Below are 15,885 nucleotides of genomic sequence, written 5' to 3'. Positions count from 1 at the left end.
GATCTGCTGATATCAAGGGTAGTGACCCTGGGAAATGTGCAGGTCATAGTGGATGGCTTTGCTGCAATGGGATTCCCTAACTGTGGTGGGGCCATAGACGGAACCCATATCCCTATCTTGGCACCGGAGCACCAAGCCGGCGAGTACATAAACGGCGAAGGGGTACTTTTAATTAGTGCTGCAAGCACTAGTGATCACAAGGGACGTTTCACCAACATCAACGTGGGATGGCCGGGAAAGGTACATGACGCTCGCATCTTCAGGAACTCTGGTCTGTTTCAAAAGCTGCAGGAAGGGACTTTATTCCCAGACCAGAAAATAACCGTTGGGGATGTTGAAATGCCTATATGTATCCTTGGGGACCCAGCCTACCCCTTAATGCCATGGCTCATGAAGCCGTACACAGGCAGGCTGGACAGTAGTCAGGAGCTGTTCAGCTACAGGCTGAGCAAGTGCAGAATGGTGGTAGAATGTGCATTTGGACGTTTAAAGGCACGCTGGTGCAGTTTACTGACTCGCTTAGACCTCAGCGAAACCAATATTCCCACTGTTATTACTGCTTGCTGTGCGCTCCACGATATCTGTGAGAGTAAGGGGGAGATGTTTATGGCGGGGTGGGAGGTTGAGGCAAATCGCCTGGCTGCTGGTTACGCACAGCCAGACACCAGGGTGGTTAGAAGAGCACAGGAGGGCGCGGTGCGCATCAGAGAAGCTTTGAAAACCAGTTTCATGACTGGCCAGGCTACGGTGTGAAAGTTCTGTTTGTTTCTCCTTGATGAAACCACCCGCCCTTGGTTCACTCTACTTCCCTGTAAGCTAACCACCCTCTCCTCCTCCCTTCGATCACCGCTTGCAGAGGCAATAAAGTCATTGTTGCTTCACATTCAGGCACTCTTTATTAATTCATCACACAAATAGGGGGATGACTACCAAGGTAGCCCAGGAGGGGTGGTGGAGGAGAGAAGCACCGGGAGAGTTGGTGGAGGAGGGAAGGACAAGGCCACACAGCACTTTAAAAGTTTAAAATTTTAAAACTTATTGAATGCCAGCCTTCTGTTGCTTGGGCAATCCTCTGGGGTGGAGTAGCTGGGTGGCCGGAGGCCCCCCCACTGCGTTCTTCAGCGTCTGGGTGAGGAGGCTATGGAACTTGGGGAGGAGGGCAGTTGGTTACACAGGGGCTGTAGCGGTGGTCTGTGCTCCTGCTGCCCTTCCTGCAGCTCAACCATACGCTGGAGCATATTAGTTTGATCCTCCAGCAGCCTCAGCATTGAATCCTGCCTCCTCTCATCACGCTGCCGCCACCTTTCAGCTTCAGCCCTCTCTTCAGCCCGCCACTTACTCTCTTCAGCCTGCCACCTCTCCTCCTGGTCATTTAGTGCTTTCCTGCACTCTGAAATTGTCTGCCTCCACAGATTCGTCTGTGCTCTGTCAGTGTGGGAGCACAGCATGAGCTCAGAGAACATTTCATCGCGAGTGCGTTTTTTTCGCCTTCTAATCTTTGCTAGCCTCTGAGAAGGAGAAGATCCTGTGATCCTTGAAACACATGCAGCTGGTGGAGAAAAAAAGGGACAGTGGTATTTAAAAAGACACATTTTATAGAACAATGGGTACACTCTTTCACAGTAAACCTTGCTGTTAACATTACATACATAGCACATGTGCTTTCGTTACAAGGTCGCATTTTGCCTCCCCCCAGCACGTGGCTAGTCCCTCCCCCCTCCCCGTGGCTAATGTTGGATCCTATTAAAGAAGTTCTGTATTAAAATCACAAATGAGTTTGATTCCCCATAGTTTAAATTCCAGGGTATTACTAATTAAGAGGTCTCTTGGGTTTTGGTACTGTTTCTCTCCCTCTATGTGTGAAACTTGCAAGCTGCTAATTGTGTTAGTACATTCTAAGACAGAGTCTGTTCTCAAAGCAATTCACAAAGACTCAAAGCAATACTCTAACAACAGAAACAGCACCCAGAGACTCCCCGCCCTTTTGTTGTATTAACAATTGTGATTAAAATAGAGATAGAGGATGTATGTGGACGGATGCTTGGTGTGGATAACAACTGAATGATCAGGGAGGTGCCAGCCTAAGAATCCAGTGTCCATCGGCTGAAGAAGGCGTCAAGTGGAAATAACCAGAGGACCCCCGGAGGGCAGACTGGAATCCACCCAACAGCCTCAAGAATGGGAGAACCAAAGAACAAGATAACTTCTTGGAGCCGTCAGGAATGTGCTATCTGCTGATTGATTCAGCAACAGCATGATGAAGCAATTCCCATAGACTGGCATAGGAAGAAATTCCTATAAAAATAGACTCTTAAAAAGTGAGAACTTTGGGGTCTGATTCTGCAAACCAACTTCCAGGAGCATCAGATGAGCATCTGACAAGGCCCTGCTCCCTCCTCATGTCCAGGCCACCTGGCCAGTGGCTTGGCATGAGCAACTCTAAGGCTGGTAACTATGATAACAACCTTGCAGAACCTGTGTGTGTGTGTGTGTGTGTATATGAATGAATGTGTGAAGAAATATGAGATTGAATGGAATGTTATAGCTATAACTAACTGCTTACTATGATTCTTTCTGTATTCACAATAAATGTGGTATTTTGCCTTTTTCCCTTTAATAAGATCCTGCTGGTTTTTAATTTATTGGTACAACATTTTGGTGGAGAATTGCGAAAGGGGGAATATTGGTAAAAAACCTCAGTTATTGTAAATATTGGTGTGCACACCGCCAGCTCTAGTGAGCTAGGCATTTCTATTAGGTTAACCAGACCTGCTGGCCTCCGAGAAGGTAGCAGGGGACCTGCTGGCCTCCGAGAAGGTAGCAGGAAAAACAGATTAAACCAGACCTGCTGGCCTCCGAGAAGGTAGCAGGGGACCTGCTGGCCTCCGAGAAGGTAGCAGGAAAAACAGATTAAACCAGACCTGCTGGCCTCCGAGAAGGTAGCAGGGGACCTGCTGGCCTCCGAGAAGGTAGCAGGAAAAACAGATTAAACCAGACCTGCTGGCCTCCGAGAAGGTAGCAGGGGACCTGCTGGCCTCCGAGAAGGTAGCAGGGAAGAACAGATTAAACTAGACCTGCTGGCCTCCGAGAAGGTAGCAGGGAAAACAGATTAAACCAGACCTGCTGGCCTCCGAGAAGGTAGCAGGGGACCTGCTGGCCTCCGAGAAGGTAGCAGGGAAGAACAGGTTAACCGGACCGGCTGGCCTCCGAGAAGGTAGCAGGGAGAAATAGGTTAACCAGACCTGCTGGCCTCCGGGAAGGTAGCAGGGGACCTGCTGGCCTCCGGGAAGGTAGCAGGGGAAAAACGCATAGATTAAGCTATGATTTCAGAATCTAGGCTGTGTCACTTGCTAAGTAATACCAGCAGTGACAAAGAGATTGAAATATCCATGTTAAGATGTTTAAAAGAAAACAGGGTAAGCCAGTACCAGAGGGAGGAATGGAGTCAGAAGGAACTCCAACCTCACCTTTTGTTAAAGAAATTACACCTTTTAAACAAAACCTTCAAAAATTTGGGCACAGTCCTTGGACTAAACAAGCCCTAGCTGATCTCTGCACTATTTCGGACCTAGAGGATAGATTGGCTCAGTATATCCTCATATACAAACCTTCTAGTGCTGCCAAAAGAGATGCAGCAGCAATTTGGTTGTTGTGTGAGGCATGTAAGGATTCTTCCCTCCGCTTGTCTTCATGTAAAGAGGAAAAGGCACAAACGGAAAAGGGAGCAGACAATTGGAAGGTGCTGGCTACAAATACCCAAAGCCAGCTGAAAATAGTGAAAGAGGCACTCCAGGAATACAAAAAGAGTGAAAAAGTTAACTCTGCAGAGGCTGGAGGGAGGCAGCTAAAGGGGGAGAAGGTCCTATGTATGGCACCCCCAGGCATAATTACAAAGATAAAGAGTTAAAAAAAAAAAAAAAAAAAAGTTAACTCTGCAGAGGCTGGAGGGAATTAAGCAGCTAAACTTTGTGAAAATGTTAAAAAGGAAAAGTGTTAAAGAAAGAGCATTCTTGGTTTCTTTGCAGCCATTCTGAAAGAAAAATGGGCCCTTTTCCAAAGGAATGTCTGTAAATTAGCCAGGCAAAAATAAACTATCTGATTAAAATCATTTGACTGGACAATTTAGTCAAATTTGCTAAAAGAACATAAGAGGATTCTATTGGAACTTAGCTGCCTCAAATGTATAAAGGGAATGTAAGATGTAAAAAAACCAGAGCAGTGTGGAAGGGATGTTAAAGAAAATGTGTATGTATCTATCTCTGTGTGTGTAAATATGTAAAGTTCTAAGGACCAGTTGGTTTTGTTTTTGTTTTAAATAATGCCACTAAAAATCCATTTGACTCTTTAATTCAAAGTTGCAAAACTGACAGACCTTTTTGCTAGACACAGGTAATTAGTGTTGTTTGGCTTTGGGATTTGGCATTTAACCCTTAAAAGGTAACTCAATGCTTTACAAAATTTAAAATGTTTTTAAGTTGTGGCTGCAGCAGTGCAGTCAAAATCAGGAGAATATAAAAAAAAAATTCTGGATTCTTTTTGTTTGTTTGTTTTTGTAACAAAATAGCAGATGAGAGTTGTAGTACAAAAAAAAAATTAAAGACAGTGCCCCTCTGAAGCAACAGCAGGGGTGAGGTGCACAAAACAAAAAGAAGCAATGTTAGAAACACTGAGTCTTAAAATGGCTCTGAGTAATCAGATTGTCACTTTGATAAAGGTACATGAAACCTCTGTAAGCAAAAAAAGAAATAGTGACACCTTATGTAAAAATGGATCTGGATAATGTTATAGAAGATTAAACTATGGAAGGAATGTGCATTTGCCCCAGAACATGTGCAGGGTATATTGTAGAAGGGGCAAAAGAAATGCAAAAATACCATGCTACTTAATTAAAATGCCATTAGGGCTCCAAAGGGAGCCACAATAGGTTGGGTTTTCTTTTTCAGATTGCTGTGTGCTTTGGAAGCAGAAGTTAAAAGTAATCAAAACTCTGGTGAAAGTTGACTGTGTCCCTTTTAAGATAGAGTCTCCGAGCTGCTGATGGCTTTAAATCCAAAAGCAGGAAGCTTCTGTGAAAATGCAAATTACCCTAAATGATAAAGGAAGGAAAGAACTAGCAGCACAAAGGAGCTGCAGATAAAGGACATACCTGGTCAGCAAACAAATTGTCTAAATAAAAGGCATGGGATAACAAGATAATTTTAATAAATTTAATGATAATAAGTACCCCTGTAACAACGTATAGTCTGTATGATTTTTGGAAAAACCCTTTAAGGTTGTATGGTAATGATGCTTCTCAACTATTACCTGTAAATAAACTTAAAGCTTAACACAGCAGGAAAAACATTATAAACTTGGTCTGCTGTATAAGAAGGGAAACTGAGGTACCCCACCTCAGGGATTTAATGACTAAATAGTGGAATAATTTCCCCATAACCCTTAAAAGATAAAAGCCATTGAAACCTGGCCTGCCTATAGAACAAAAACAGGAAAATGTGGGGGCAATTCCTCTGTTTTGCCTGCAATCAGCAAGGATATTTGTAAAAGAAATATTTTAAGCAATAATCTGCCACCCCAAAAGGGGTAGAAACATGTTCTTTTTGTCTTTCAGAAAATCAGGAAAAGCTGATGCCAGCTGAAGAGCAACCCAATACTATGAATCTACTAGAAACTGTGGTTTGTGTTCTATGTGTTGTCTTGTGTTTTGTCTTGTTGCTAGCACTGTTGTGTGTTTTAAAAAAAAAAAAATACTAAAGACCTGCAGGTAATTAAAAATAAATTAAGCTGTCCCAGCTACAGGACAGCCTGACACAAAAACAAGTACATGCCAATGTAGACTTGGTCCAAATTGGTCTGGGTAACCTAAAAGCCCGATGGAATCTTTGGCAATGGCTTAATACTACCACATGGCTTATGCATAAGAAAAAAAAAAAATTTAGAAATAGGAAACTACACAGCCATAGCTATGGGATGCACTGAAATGCAGATACTTGCACTAGCTACTTTGGAACACAAAATGTTCTGGGTCATATTGGGAAATATTAAGGTTTGATGCATTTGTTAAAAAACAAAGAGATCATTGTTTGACACTTATCAATATGAATGGATGCAATATGTTTCCAGTATTGTAAAACCAGACTTGTTAACGGGAGAAATTGTTGTCAAAATTGCACACCAACAGTCCCTGGAGGCAAAGGTATTGAAGGTTAGCCCACTCCCCATATTATACATGGGATCCTTCTGGCTACCCTGGACCTCGAGCCAGTGGGCTGGGGAGGGAGGGAAGCTATTGGACACTAGAGGTTGTACCGAATGGACTCCTCAAAAGTGGGTGTGCCTCACCTTGCCTGTTGCCCCAGAACCTTGTAGTAAAGATACATCACTAGGATCGTGTATGTGGCATGAATTGGAATCACAAACTCAAATTGCCTCACAGTACCTTCTCTTGAATAGGCTACATAGAAAGTGACACTGACGATTATAAATCTTAGTGTCAAAAGGGGGATTATGTTGGATCCTATTAAAGAAGTTCTGTATTAAAATCACAAATGAGTTTGATTCCCCATAGTTTAAATTCCAGGGTATTACTAATTAAGAGGTCTCTTGGGTTTTGGTACTGTTTCTCTCCCTCTATGTGTGAAACTTGCAAGCTGCTAATTGTGTTAGTACATTCTAAGACAGAGTCTGTTCTCAAAGCAATTCACAAAGACTCAAAGCAATACTCTAACAACAGAAACAGCACCCAGAGACTCCCCGCCCTTTTGTTGTATTAACAATTGTGATTAAAATAGAGATAGAGGATGTATGTGGACGGATGCTTGGTGTGGATAACAACTGAATGATCAGGGAGGTGCCAGCCTAAGAATCCAGTGTCCATCGGCTGAAGAAGGCGTCAAGTGGAAATAACCAGAGGACCCCCGGAGGGCAGACTGGAATCCACCCAACAGCCTCAAGAATGGGAGAACCAAAGAACAAGATAACTTCTTGGAGCCGTCAGGAATGTGCTATCTGCTGATTGATTCAGCAACAGCATGATGAAGCAATTCCCATAGACTGGCATAGGAAGAAATTCCTATAAAAATAGACTCTTAAAAAGTGAGAACTTTGGGGTCTGATTCTGCAAACCAACTTCCAGGAGCATCAGATGAGCATCTGACAAGGCCCTGCTCCCTCCTCATGTCCAGGCCACCTGGCCAGTGGCTTGGCATGAGCAACTCTAAGGCTGGTAACTATGATAACAACCTTGCAGAACCTGTGTGTGTGTGTGTGTGTGTATATGAATGAATGTGTGAAGAAATATGAGATTGAATGGAATGTTATAGCTATAACTAACTGCTTACTATGATTCTTTCTGTATTCACAATAAATGTGGTATTTTGCCTTTTTCCCTTTAATAAGATCCTGCTGGTTTTTAATTTATTGGTACAACACTAACAGCGGGGAACATTTCTGTTCAGCCACAGGCAAACAGCTCAGCAGGAATGGGCACCTCTGAATGTCCCCTTAAAAAAAAGCACCCTATTTCAACCAGGTGACCATGAATGATATCACTCTCCTGAGGATAACACAGAGAGATAAAGAACGGATGTTGTTTGAACGCCAGCAAACATACACTGCAATGCTTTGTTCTACAATGATTCCCGAGTACGTGCTACTGGCCTGGAGTGGTAAAGTGTCCTACCATGGTCGATGGAATAAGGCTGCCCTCCCGAGAAACCTTTTGCAAAGGCTTTGGGAGTACATCCAGGAGAGCCGCGAATGCCAGGGCAAATTAATCATTAAACATGCTTGCTTTTAAACCACGTATAGTATTTTAAAAGGTACACTCACCAGAGGTCCCTTCTCCACCTGCCGGGTCCAGGAGGCAGCCTTGGGTGGGTTCGGGTGGTACTGGCTCCAGGTCCAGGGTGAGAAACAGTTCCTGGCTGTCGGGAAAACTGGTTTCTCCGCTTGCTTGTTGTGAGCTATCTACAACCTCCTCCTCCTCCTCATCTTCCTTGTCCCCAAAACCTGCTTCCATGTTGCCTCCATCTCCATTGAAGGAGTCAAACAACACGGCTGGAGTAGTGGTGGCTGAACCTCCTAAAATGGCATGCAGCTCATCATAGAAGCGGCATGTTTTGGGCTCTGACCCGGAGCAGCCGTTCGCCTCTCTCGTTTTCTGGTAGGCTTGCCTCAGCTCCTTAAGTTTCACGCGGCACTGCTTCGGGTCCCTGTTATGGCCTCTGTCCTTCATGCCCTGGGAGATTTTGACAAATGTTTTGGCATTTTGAAAACTGGAACAGAGTTCTGATAGCATGGATTCCTCTCCCCATACAGCGATCAGATCCCATACCTCCCGTTCAGTCCATGCTGGAGCTCTTTTGCGATTCTGGGACTCCATCATGGTCACCTCTGCTGATGAGCTCTGCATGGTCACCTGCAGCTTGCCACGCTAGCCAAACAGGAAACTGAAATTCAAAAGTTCGCGGGCCTTTTCCTGTCTATTTGGCCAGTGCATCTGAGTTGAGAGTGCTGTCCAGAGCGGTCACAATGGAGCACTCTGGGATAGCTCACGGAGGCCAATACAGTCTAATTGTGTGCACAGTACCCCAAATTCGACCCAGCAAGGCCGATTTCAGCACTAATCCCCCTGTCGGGGGTGGAGTGAGGAAATCGATTTTAAGAGCCCTTTAAATAAAAAAAAAAGGGCTTCGTCGTGTGGACGGGTGCAGGGTTAAATCGATTTAACGCTGCTAAATTCGACCTCAACTCCTACTGTAGACCAGGGCTGAGCACCTCTAGGCCTAGCTGTCTTCTTAAAAGATCAGTTCCATTCTCTTTCTCCACTATTCTTTCCATAAGCACCAACTCCATGGGTGCTCTGGGGCTGCAGCACCCCTAGAAAAAATACTGTAGGTGCTCAGCACCCACCGGCAGCCCCGTGGATCAGCTCCTCCCCCTCCACCCTCCCATCGGCAGGCCCCACCGCTCAGTTCCTCTCCCTCCCCCCCAGCACCTCCCGTCTGCCTGTGATCAGCTGTTCAGTGGCATGCAGGAAGCACTGGCAGGGGGGAGGGAAAGGAGCGGAGGCAGGAAGAGGCAGGACTGGGGTCCAACACCTCTGGAGAAATCACAAAGTTGGCACCTCTGATTCTTTCCTCCAACAAACTCTCTCCCCTGTCACCAAGTTTCTTGTGTCTTCTCCTGCACCCCCTCTAGCATCCTTGCCTGACCTCCTTTGATTCATAGATTATAAAGCCAGAACAGACCACTGTGATCATCTGGTCTGATCTCCTATATAACACAGGCCATAGGACTTCCCTGCATTAATTCCTGTTTGAATTAGAGCATCTGTTTTAGAAAAATATCCAATCTTAATTTAAAAAAAAATACAATAATGGAGAATCCACCACAAACCTTGGTAAATTGTTCCAATGGTTAATTCCCTCATTGTTAAAAATGTGCACCCTATTTCTGGTCAAAATTTATCTACTTCAACTTCCAGCCATTGGATTTTTTTTTAATACCTTTGTCCGCTAGATTGAAGAGCCTTATCAAATTTCTGTTCTCCATATAAATACTTATAGACTGATCAAATCAATCCTTAACCTCCTGGCCTCACTCTCATGTCTCCACTGCTCTCAACCTTCTCTCTCTCCTCCTCATCTGCCCCCCCATTCTCAAAAAGCTGTCTCTTTACCCCAACTCATTTAAGTACCATCCCAGCACCCTTCTTTCCTTCGTTTCCAAACAGTAGGAGCAGAAGAAGCCAAAGAAGGATTGTTGCACTGGGATGGAAGAGGACAAAATGGGGCTCTGGCCAGGCCCGCCCACCCACCCACAGAATCTCCCTGGATTCAGGACTGTGTAGGGACTATGACCCAAGTGGTGCCTCCCCTCTTTCCTTCCCCTACGCTCCTCCTCAGCATATGGCCTTGGAGAAAAATAGCAGAGAGCAGCTGGCCAACCAATAATGGTAGTAGTGGAAGCAGCCAAACCAGGGATCTTTCAGTGTTCAGAGAACTTCCTACAGTTTTGACTGCACTCTCTCTGCCCTGTGCAGATTGGCTGTTTGCTCCAACCCTCTGCCTCCCTCCGTCTCTTTACCTCATCCTTATTCCTCTTCACTTGCCCCTTTTACCTCTTTCTCCCCTGACCTGTCCTCCTCACCCGCTTGTCTTCCCTTTCCATTTAGCTTATCCCCTCCTAAGTAAACTCTCTAGCCCCCCCCCAAATATTGGGAACTAACACAATGTTTGTTGCCATCACATGGTTCACCCTCCTTGTGTATTGAGACTGTAAACTCTTCAGGCAAGAGACTACCTACTAGTACAGTGCCTAGCACAATTATTGATTGGCTCTTAGGCACTGTCCTAATAAACATGATTGATAGTTAATTAATTATCTCTTTTCTTGATTGCTACCTCTTCCTTTCTGGCCTCTTTGAATCCATATGGTTACTATTGGAAATACATATTGCTTCCTTCTACCCAAAATTCATTTAAAGCACAGCTGCTAAGATCATTTTCTTGGCCATTGACCTGACCCACTTTGAATCCACCATATCTGAAATCTTTTGATCTCATTTCCAGTCATTAGGGTTATTCGGCTGAAGGGACAAGAAGGAGACATGTCTGGTAGGCTCCTCTGCTCTTTTATAATACAGATGTGGATGTTTCATGACAAACATGTCTACTTTCAGAAATGCTGAGAGCTAAATGAATCAAGTCAACATTTTTGTGTAACTAAGCAAAAATTGGAAGCCTAAAGAACTTCTGGGCATAACTCCTCTTTCCATAAATGAAGCTAGGGGAAAACAGCAAAAAAGATGACTAGCGGAGAACCTAAGGTAATATTAAGGTTTGCTTTGTAAAAGCTATTAAGGCCAACAACAGATTTTTAAAAATTCCACACCGTGTTTAGACTTAGGAGGAGGAGAAAACCTCAGAAAAGTCTTTAGAATCTGGGGAAGAGAAGCAACAATTTTACGCTGCATTTTTATGTCATTAAAATACCTGTTCATGTGACCACGTCCGTTCTGAGCCGTCCTTCACACAAACATCTAGCCTCAGCTCTGCCCCTGTGGCCCCATGTTTACTGTCCACACAGAGATTGGCTGCCACATTTCGAATCTGCAAAACCAAGCAGCAACATTTCACATTATACAGCAGGCTGCAGAATAGGACTTGTGAGGATGAGGATGTTGAGATTTGACTCTGTCTTGGTTCAGTCAGAAACTAGAGATATGGCTATAAGCACATTGCTTATGTATCATCAATGGGGCTTTGTATGTGGCAGAGAGGCTGAAGAGACTGTATCCGGGAAGTGATCTATTCCTTCCTCTGCTCCAGTATTTGAAAAATTCTGTAAAGAAATTGAGGTTACGTTTTTTATTAGAATAGTTTGGGGTATAAGGACTGGAATGAAAAAGAAATCTTGGGAGGATAAAGTTTAGTTTGATTGTTCCTCTCCTGCCAACAAAGCAAGCAAGATCAAGTTCATTCAGAGGAATCTCCTGTTTGAACCTCTATCAGAATTCAGGGTGATAGTTTTCTAAAGCTCAGACACACACAGTTCCAGTGCTTGTGGGTGTGTGTGTTGGGGGAGTGCTATCTCTTTAAGCAGAGCACTCATGAGCCTGAACACTTTTTCAGCCAGCAGCAGCTGCTGTCAGCAGCACTCGCTTCTGAGCCAGCAGCAGACTGGATCCCCCTGTTCCTTGACCTCCTGCTCAGCGGTGACCGCATACATGGGTGGCAGGAAAGGGACATCCCAACATCAGCCCACCTCCCCAACCCCCACTCTGCGCAGCAGACAGGAGGCAGGCTCCTGGTCCTAAGTAGCTTGGCCAGGGGTGGCTCCATGGGAGGGAGGTAGGAGGTAGGAGCAGCAGTGGAGCAAAGCATCAGGAGGAGGGGCATTCCTGCCCCAGAGGCATGCGACGGTGCAGGGCACCTGGGCGGTGGCTCCCTTTGCCACCCCTCGGACCGGCCCTGTCCAGCGGGGAGGGGATGGTGCAGGCAATGGGGTGCCTCCCTCCCCACCCAGCTGCTGCTGAGCCCCATCTCCAGAGGTGTGTGATTAATGCTCACTAAAAAAAAACGCATTAATTTGTTTTGAGTTAATCACATGCGTTAACTGAGATTGACAGCCCTAATATATATATATATATTATTCTCACAGCAAAATAACTGACCAAGTATTATTATTTTATCAACTACAGCTGGTTAACAACATTGTAAAAGCATCCTGATTGGTTAATAACTTAGATTGGTTAACAATTAAATCATACAGTGTTTTAATATCATGTGCTGCAAAGAGTTTCAAGAGAGACATTAAAGAGCCACTTGTGGCTCCTGAGCCTCAGCCTGAGTATCACTAAATTAGACACTTAATTCCTCTGTTTCTCCCTCTGTAAAATGGGGATGATAGTAACTATCTAGCTACCTTCGAATAGTGTTCTGAGGGTTAATTAGTTATTGTTTGTACAGTGCTATATACAATTACTATTTTAGTTTCTAAGATGTCTGCAAGGGAAATAGTTGTCTAGTGTTACTGTAATGTGTGACCATATTGGGAATCTGAATTTAGGTTCTGAACACAATTGATGACTCCCCAGGCAGGCAGGAGCTAAGCAGCATATTAAGCTCTCTAAGAGGATGGAGGAAATCTCTCTCTCTCAATTCCTGCAGGCAGCTCCAGGAGTAGCATTGATAGACTCTAAAGGGAGTCACGTCTAACATGGAAGGATGATTCAGACCTAGACAAATAATTTGAAGGGAATAAAGAAGAAAATGGGCAGAACTCATCCCTTTAGCCCTTCTGTGATTTAAATTAGCAGAACACCTTTGAAAAGAATTTAAAGAGAATAAGATGATACTGGAGAATCTTGATTTCTACAGGTCCCTTCTCCTCCACAAGAAGGAAGGTATTAAGGCAGATAGAATTTATGGCACCCCAGCTGGGATCAGGAGTTCTCAACAGAATGCTAGCCATTAGTCAGTCAGTCAGAATCCTGGTAACTGATATGTCTGGCTTCATCTGGTGGTAGGTAGCAATTGTGGAGAAAGGGAAATTATTCTGCAGCATATGGGAAAGGGTAGCTTCAATAATCACACAGAAATAACCACTGTAAAAGGAGTTTACAAAAACAAATAACTTCCACTTATGAAAAATGCTGCTAAAGCTAAGTGCATGGGAGACGGAGTGCATGTCAAATTTCCTTGAAATTACAATACAGAATTAGAGCCTGTTTTTCAAAGACGCTGAGCACTCATCTCTCCCATTAAAGACGAAATGTGTGTGCTGATATGTTCAGATATATATATCCATCTTCAAAAACCAACTGTGAGATTCTCGCAAACTTAGAAATGAAAACAACTTTTCCACATTTGCAGAGAATTGCATGCACACTATTGCCTGGGCAAAATGACCTGACTTGCAACTTTGATTATTTAGCTCAAAGAATCTCAGCGCTCAATCCCTCACACAGACTGTGTAAGACTGAGCGGAAGGCTTGTTAACTGAAAAAGGGTTCTGCAGTTGAAGTAGTCAGCCAGGTTGTCAAAACTCTGCCTTCATTTCACATGTTTTAGAAAAACACAAACTAGCAAGAGCAGGGAAACATTTTAATTTCAAATTTTCAAGGTTTTAAAACTGAAGTTAAAGATCAATTTCAAATGCAGTTTTGACTGTTACCTCACCAGGGCCTCATTCAGACACCTCTAATGTGATTAATTTCACTTAGTTCAAATAAAGAGTACCTGTCCTACTGGAAAACTATTAGCTGTTTTCTTAATGTGTCGCTCTTCATGTTATATACTCAAAGCATAGACACCAACTAAAACAGAGAGGCTATGAAACTAGTGTTAACAGTAAAATAAATACTATTTCAATGAATCACTTTTAAAGCCTTATGGTATTAGTAGGGCTTTCATATTTTTGTCCGGTGAGGGAATTTTCTTATCCTATTCTTCTACATTTAAGGGATAGATTCAATCATCTATCTATCTGGAGAGAGTTTTCATTTTTAAAGTTTCCTTTAGCTCACTTCCTATCTGCCCAGTTCTCTCTGTTTCCCCTCTCTCCTCTTTCTACTAATGAAATACTCTTCAGCATTTGTTTCTCTGTTCTCTGCATTGTTGTGTGTGTCTGTCCCAGTGCCATATCTCATCCTTTCTTTGCCTCAATCTACTCTTCCAGTCAGAGAGCATTGTTTTATTTGGGGTGGAGAGAAGGGTTTGATGATAAAAGCATTTAAATCGGGCTCATACTCCTGCTTTGTGGTACTCCTATGCGGCCTTTTCCATTGTGAGAAACTGAATGGAGCCGTTCAAACTGCCCTCAGAACGACAGGGAATATTCTACAGAGAATCAGCACCATGCTGCTTGCAAATCCTACAAGATTCTTTTGCATAACAGGGTAAGGAAAGCAGGAAGTCTCAGACAGCGTGTGGCTTGTTGTTGTTTTTTCTTGATTAAGGAAGCGTGCATCTGAGACTCCCATTTCCAATAACAGGCTAATATGCATTTCTAAGTTATTGGACTTTGAGTTAAAACTACTGAAAAAGGCAAGTCTAAATTTTCAAAAAGTTTTCCTCATTTGTACACATGCAATTATTGAGCAGCCTTCTAATACACAGGGGCAGATTCTAATACTCATACGTACAAAAGATAGAATGGTTACATGCAAAGCGCATTTGTTCACCCCCAGTTTCTGTTACCTGTACACACACAGCTGAGTATGCTAAAAAAAAAAAAAGAAAAAAGTAAGCACTCAAGGGTTTTGTCTGGGCAAAAATGCAGACAGAAAAGTGAATGCCTGACTGAGGCCCCTTTAGAAATCTGGCCCTTAAAATCCTCCATGGTAGAATTTGATGTAGTGGGAAACAATGCTGTCATTCAGAAAACACTGCAAACTTTGTATTTATGCCTTAATGTGCATCAAGATTCTGAAACACCATCACACTGCACGCTGAGACACAAACACTAGTGAAGAGTGCAGGAGGGCTTAAATAGAGTCATGCAGCAAAGTCCCACAAAGGGTCCCAATCGTAGAGGAATGAAGGGGAGGATACTAGGAGTCAGGGGACTGGCAGGCCCTGGCTCTCCCTCCTTTCTTTGCTGCTCCTGCACTTGGGAAAAAGAAGGTATTGACGGAGAGGAACTTTTGCTACTGTTGGCTCCAGCTCCTTGTGCTTAAAGGGTGTATCTACAAAGCAATAAAAGACCTGCAGCACGGCTGTGGCTGGCCCGGGTCAGCTGACTCAGGCTCACAGGGCTTTGGCGGTGGGATTAAAAACTGCAGTGTAGACATTTGAGCTGGAGCTTGGGCTCTGAGACCCCATGGGGAAGGAGGGAGAGAGTCACAAAGCTTGAGCTCCAGCCCAAGCCCAAATATCTACACTCCAATTTTAGCCCTTCAAGCCAGAGTCAATTGACCTGAGCCCTGAGACTTGGTGCGGCAGGTTTTTCATTGCAATATAGACATACTCTAAGTGTCCAGGCCATGAAGAGCAGGCACTGGCTCCTCACGGGCCTAGTGAGGGTCCGGTTTTCCTTGACCGGCTAACATGTTAAAGCTACAACTTGCCTTGTCTACACTAGGATTTTAACAATTGTTAGCTAACACATGTAAACAAGATACCTCTTTTGTAGTATAGACAATACCTAGGAAGAATTTTGCTGAGACAGAAGGGTCTTGGCACACTGGATTGTGAGGTCATTCAGAACATAGAGCGAATCATGGGAGGAGGGACATGCCATGAAGCAGAATCTGAAACATAGGCCAAAGTGGGATTGTGGAAGGCCTTAGAGGCAAGACGTTTAAGCCGTGGCAGGCCTTAAAAGTGAGGATGACGGGACATCATCCCTTGCTAATCTTCTGCACCATGACTGTCTGAAGCT

The 15,885-nt window shown here is 44.1% G+C and overlaps 1 protein-coding gene across 7 annotated transcripts in view; it reads right to left on the bottom strand.

Annotated features, from left to right (window-relative positions):
• GALNTL6 (polypeptide N-acetylgalactosaminyltransferase like 6) overlaps window positions 1–15,885 on the bottom strand; it is a 927,841-nt gene that overhangs the window by 31,940 nt on the left and 880,016 nt on the right. For 5 of the 7 annotated variants that reach the window (XM_074951157.1, XM_074951160.1, XM_074951159.1 and 2 more), the window contains 3 exons: window positions 10,995–11,111; window positions 7,828–8,236; window positions 894–1,549 (listed from right to left, as the gene is read on the bottom strand). In XM_074951157.1, the coding sequence (XP_074807258.1) occupies window positions 1,119–1,549; window positions 7,828–8,236; window positions 10,995–11,111 (957 nt within the window). In that variant the 3' untranslated portion in view covers window positions 894–1,118. Of the gene's footprint in view, window positions 1–893; window positions 1,550–7,827; window positions 8,237–10,994; window positions 11,112–15,885 lie in introns of those variants that run through there. The other 2 variants (XM_074951162.1, XM_074951163.1) reach the window with 1 other exon arrangement.

This window comes from Natator depressus, chromosome 4 (assembly GCF_965152275.1).
Source record: "Natator depressus isolate rNatDep1 chromosome 4, rNatDep2.hap1, whole genome shotgun sequence".
Taxonomy (NCBI): Eukaryota; Metazoa; Chordata; order Testudines; family Cheloniidae; genus Natator; species Natator depressus.
The sequence above is the reverse complement of the archived record's forward strand: the minus strand, read 5'-3'. Positions and strand labels throughout refer to the sequence as shown.